At 44.7% G+C, this 6,000-nt stretch overlaps 1 protein-coding gene across 1 annotated transcript in view; it reads right to left on the bottom strand.

Moving 5' to 3' along the window:
* The window catches only part of unc5da (unc-5 netrin receptor Da), a 144,610-nt gene extending 140,932 nt beyond the window's left edge, over positions 1-3,678 (bottom strand). The window contains exon 1 of the mRNA XM_053648163.1: positions 2,655-3,678. Coding sequence (XP_053504138.1) covers positions 2,655-2,739 — 85 coding nt within the window. The 5' untranslated portion in view covers positions 2,740-3,678. The remainder of the gene's footprint in view (positions 1-2,654) is intronic.
* Between the last annotated feature and the right edge of the window lie 2,322 nt (positions 3,679-6,000).

Raw genomic sequence — 6,000 nt, forward strand, 5'->3', positions numbered from 1 at the left:
ATATATATATACTTGTACCAGAACATAGATATTCAGTGTATACAAGGTGCTGCAAATAATATGTTAACGTTTCTATAGTAACAACTCATTCACAGGGGCTTGTATGGAGGACCCTTCACATAAACAGACTCACGGTTGATATCATGAACCTTTCTGTGAGGAGATGTTTAGAATGGACATTTTTGAAAGGAGTCTCCACGGGGTGTCAACGCTTTGTAACGGTCAGAGATACAGCCGCTCCTTTAGAATTTCCGAAATGGGAATCTCTGAAATGGGAAGTTTTTTGTGCTTTTTTGTGGAAAACTACTTGAATTGATGAAACTGTTTTGCACGGCCTTTCAGGGTAATGTTTGTTGGTAAATGAAACCTTTTAGCTGTACTCATGTTCAAAAGGGGCGTTGGCTGGATGCGTGTTGTAGTGATGTCACGTGATGCGTCTTGGCCCAAATCCACGGTAATTAGGAGAAATTGCAAGCCGATGCAAATATCGCGGCCGTGCCTTGATTTTGAATTCATTCCTGCGATAAATCCTAGAGGGATTGATAATACTCAAACCAGATTTAGCAAAAGAAAAAGGCTAAATGGATGAGGATTGTTTGGTTGAAGCAATTTTGTGAGCACTTACTTTTGTGACTCATCTTCAAGACTTAAAAAAAAACAAAAAAAAACTGTTTTTCAAACTGTTGTAAACAACCTTATTTATTTATTTATTTATTTATTTGTTTGTTTGATTGTTGCGGTTTTATCACGTTCAGTTCTTTGCTTCCTTCGTCCGTCCTGAACTAAACTGAAACCGTAGATGACCTGCTGTTGATGACATTTGGAACTTTGCTAACATTTCAATAACATTTTATTTTCTGTACACTCTTTTTTTTGGTCCTCGTGGTATACAGGTATCTTCGTGCAACCCCCACGCGTGAATTTACAGAAGTATAAATCAGCTGTAACCAAGTTAATATACACTCCAGTAGTTTAAGTACGACATGTGCTGACATGTTTATGTAACAAGCCTACGTCTGCCTTATTTTGTAATCTTGCAAATGTAATAGAGACACCGCCAACTCGCCCAACTGACTGAAGGGGCATTTATTTTCTGCGCTGAGCACATGAGCACACTTTTCTGTGTAGGCTCCTTCACATTTCGCTGCATATCTCGAAGTTGGCTATGATTGGAAGTATAACTCAGGGAGCACAATGTGAGAGCATCCACACACACACACACACACACACACACATGCATACACCTGCTTTTGGCCTGGTATGAGCCAAAGAGGTATGAAACGAGGTCACATTACATTTGCAATTCTGGGCCGGTTAGCAGTACCGAACTCTAACAACGTTCACAAACTAATTTTCGGGTTGAAACTTATAGTCGGGCGCACGGTGGCTTAGTGGTTAGCACGTTCGCCTCACACCTCCAGGGTCGAGGGTTTGCATGTTCTCCCTGTGTACTCCGGTTTCCTCCCCCAGTCCAAAGACATGCATGGTAGGCTGATTGGCATGTCCAAAGTGTCCGTAGTGTATGAATGGGTGTGTGAGTGTGTATGTGATTGTGCCCTGCGATGGACTGGCAGCCTATCCAGGGTGTACCCCGCCTTGTTCCCGATGCTCCCTGGGATAGGCTCCAGGTTCCCCCATGACCCTGAAAAAGGATAAAGCGGTATAGAAGATGGATGGATGGATGGATGGTATTGCCACCTCACAGCTCCAGGGTTCCTGGTTGAATCATGAGCTCAGGTTATGGTCTGTCTCGTTTCTGTGCGTGTTCGTATTGTGTGCTCATGGGATTCCTCCAGGTTCTCGGGTTTTCTCCCACCTGCTACTCTAAATTGCTCATAGATCAGAATGAGTGGTGCTCTGTGACGGACTGTTTATCCCATTCAGGATGCGTGTATGTACGCATAGCGTTCCTAGTTCAGGATCTGGATGACTAAACGATTCAACACACCCCCACGTTTCGGCCTCAGTGGTGCGTTCCACTCGTAAATATCAAAGATTTACTGCTTTCAAAATTAAATAATCGAGTGTCAAACATTACTAGCTCGCTATATTTAAAACACAGTTAAATGCAAGGTAAAACAACACAGTTGAAGCAAGTGAGAGACAGAGAGGGAGCAGGGATTAACAGCAGGAAAGAAGTGTAAAACCTGTTGCACAGTGGGTATCGCATGACACCCAGTTTGCTTTAAGCAATACCATTTCACTTCACAGAATTAATGCACAGCATCTGGCTGCACAGCATGATTTTGGCTCTCAGACCACTCTAATACAGCCAATAAATCTCAGAATTGAATGAATACCTGCATCACTGGAATGAACTCTTAAGCACTGGACAACTCTCAGCAATGCAATCACGTTCCAAGACATGCATCATAGAAATGAAATGAAAGGATCAACACTCAAGCACAACATAGTAGGATTTTTAAATAGAGCGACTGTGGCATGTTATCCAAACACATACAGCACTTAGATGCACTGTAGCAAACACACACACACACACACACACACACACAGAGAGAGAGAGTGTGTGTGAGAGAGAGAGTCTTGAACGATGCGGTAACTTTGTGCGCATCACGCGCTAATAACCCTACGCGCGCGCCCGTGGAGATCCCCAGGACCGTGTGTGTGTGTGTGTGTGTGTGTGTGTTCCTCACCTCTGCCCCCCACGGGCGACAGAAACACGCTGAAGGCTGTCACGAGGCTCCAGCACAGACAGTGTGCGCCCCACGGGCGCGCCATCACTGCTCAGCTCGCGCCTCCGTTCCCTGCGCACGCATGCATCTGTATGCGCACGCCGCCGTGACGGGTCGCTCGCGCCGTGCTGATGTAGTGTGTAGAAGCTAAAAGCTCTGCGTGGTGCCTTGTCATAGAAAGAATTTAAAAAAAAAAAAAAAAGTCCTCCACGGGAGTGCACCGGGACCAGAGCGCGATGCTTCGCACGAGAGTAAATATATTAAGACAAAGACACACACACACCCACACACACACACACAGAGAGAGAGACAGAGAGAGAGAGAGAGAGAGAGCGTGCTCTGTGTGCAGTCCTTCGCCCACGAGCTTGCTGAGTCGCAGAAGGAGCCGCCCGCGTGTGCCAGAGCTCTCCGAAACTCAGGATGAGACGCGAACAGCTGGGAGAACTAGGAAGGTTTCATTGCTGCAGTTCGGGCTGCGCAGGGGCACTTCGCCACAGAGAGAGAGAGAGAGAGAGAGAGAGAGAGAGAGAGAGCGCGCAACAGCTATGTGCATTATAGAGCAGAGCTCTACCATTACGAGCTCCTTGAGTTTTATTAAACAATTGAATTCTTCAATCTAACACACACACCCGCATGAGCTAGAGGTGCAGTCACCTGGGTGAAACAAGCTCAGTGCTGTCAACTCAATTCAGGAGAAATGACTCTATAAATGCTTAAAATGTGGCAAGAAGTTACCCCGTGACCTCACCATGTAATTTGCATACTAATTGATTCGTGGTTATTTATTTGCTTATCAAAAGAACAAGGAATTCACAATAGGAGAGAATCGAATAGAATTTGATCAGAAGAGCACATCTTCAGCGTCCCCGGTGTGAGCCAAGGTTCGAAATGCTGCCTGGGCGGAGTTCCACAGGTTCTCTGGTTATGTTCAACCTCCCAGAAATCATGCATGTGGGTGGAGTGGAGCGGACTGGCTATGATAAATTGCCTGTGGTTGTGAATGTGTGCCCTGAGATGCACTGGCGTCCCATTCAGGGTGCGTGTGTGTGTGTGTGTGTTTATGTGTGTGTGTGCCTTGCGCCCAATGTCCCCACGATAAGTTTCGGACCCAGTGTTTATCCTACACATGGTCATGGGGGAGCCTGGAGCCTATCCCAGGGAAGTTGGGGAACAAGTCAGAGGAGGCCCTGGACAGGGTGCTAACTCATTCTGGGGTACAATTGCACACACTTTCACACACTATGGACAACATGGAAATGCCAATTTGGAAATCAGCCTACAGTGCATGTGTATGGACCCGGGGGAGGAAACGCCCAAAAAGATGGGAAGAACATGCGAGCTCCGCACACACAGAGCGCGAGGCAAACGTGCTAACCACCAAACCACCCTACCCCATTAACATCCAGTCGAATGAACTATTGATGTATTTCTATTATACCTCTCGAGACCGTAGACCAAACCACGCAGTGAGAGTAAGGAGCTGGAAAATGATTATGAAGGAGATGGTTACGAATTAAACGACTTGCTTTCATCACTTGTAAACATAGCCGAAAAGAAAGTGTAGCATCAAGCATGATAAAGTGCATGGCTTGGAAAAATAATACATGAATCGGTGTATTATCAGCATAACAGTGATGGGTGACACCGTATAATGTGACCCAGGTTTAACAGCTAAATAATGAAAAGGAGGTGGACAAGAACTGATCCTCTGAGAGCATCCTGAGCGACAGTAGCAGGGGTGGACTTGTGATCGCCGATCGCGACAAAACGAGAGTAGTGTTAAAATTTCAACCGAGCACGAGTGACACCTTTAATCCGGATAACAGTCAGGAAAGGAGTGTCAAGATTTACCTCATCAAAGACAGCACGGAGACCAAGAAGGAGAAGAAAATTGACGGCCCAGAATATGCAGAAAGACAACAAGCATTCAAGACACGTAAAAGAGCAGTCTCATTACAACGTATACTCGTTTTTGCTTTGCAATCGTTGATGCAAAAAAAAAGTTTCTCAGCACTTCCGATAGGAAAGATTTCCACTGAGGTACGGTTTCTTGTCAACCTGAAAGAAAGGGTCATGTTAATGAGATGACAGATAGATGAAGAGATGACACAGACACACTACGTGAGGAGAGAGGAATTGACCTGGATCAAGCGAGGAGGAAGATGCAGTAGATTGAGAGATCAAATAATGGTGCTTGGTGCTTGGATCAGTTAGTGAGAGAACTGTTAAGAGCTTATCTGGGGTTTTGAAGAAGTCTCACTGTTTTGGGTATGAGTCCAGTTCCACCGATTACTAAGAATAGGTAGTATTTAGGGCTGTTCTACACTTAAGCATGCGATCTCAATAGGTTTTATAGCTGTTAAATAGTTATTGAGGGAGTACTCAAATGCCATTACGTTTTTATTAGGTTTTATCGTTCTTTCTTATTCTAGTTTTTCTTAGTAAAAGGTCATCTTTTGCTACGAGATATGTGTCCTTTGCATCTCATGTGAAAATGAAATATCAGCCTTTACACTGACTAAAGCTAAGCTGAAATTTGGTAATTTAGCTGGTTAAATTAACCAGCTGTTTAAGCTCTGTAAATAAGCTTGTTAAATGAACTAGAACCGAATTGGCTGTGCTTTCTGGGTGGGAGGGGTGGCAGACTCTCTTTCCCCTGTCAAGGGTGCAGATAGCGTTTTCCTCTGAGCGCCTTACGCTGCTCTGTGATGCGTCATGAGAAGCAGTTTGAATAGATGTGGTTGGCTGACGTCATGTGTCTCTGAGGAAGCATGATAATCTTCACCCTTCTTGGTTGGTGTAGCTGTCATGTATTGTGGGAGAGCTGGATTGCGGGTCAGGCACGATTGGGGAGAAGACGAGACGTCTATGCGTGAAAATATCGAGTTAAATCTCAAACTGTTTACTGTATAATGTGTTTACTTTGTGAAATGGATTCGAACGTGTACTTGAAAGAGACACCGCTGTACTTCGCCTTATTGTGATAATTATCCTGGTTGGATTTATTTGGCATGGCGTTTACGATGGGAAATATTTCTGCCCTCCAGTCGCATGTTCTCTCACGTGCATTCATTAAGGAGCTCTTCTCTGCATTGTGAGCAGGGTTGTATAGTGTATAGAGTTCTCCTAGTCTTACAGTGGTGCTTGAAAGTTTGCGAGTGTATAGAATCTTCTAGATTTCTGCATGCATATGACCTAAAACATCAGATGATTTCCTAAACAGATTTTAGACGATAGTCTTAGTTTCTTAACTATAATGGCATACAATGCATGGACTGCGGCGTTTGTTCAGAGAATACAATAGTGC

Source organism: Ictalurus furcatus, chromosome 18 (genome assembly GCF_023375685.1).
Source record: "Ictalurus furcatus strain D&B chromosome 18, Billie_1.0, whole genome shotgun sequence".
Taxonomy (NCBI): Eukaryota; Metazoa; Chordata; class Actinopteri; order Siluriformes; family Ictaluridae; genus Ictalurus; species Ictalurus furcatus.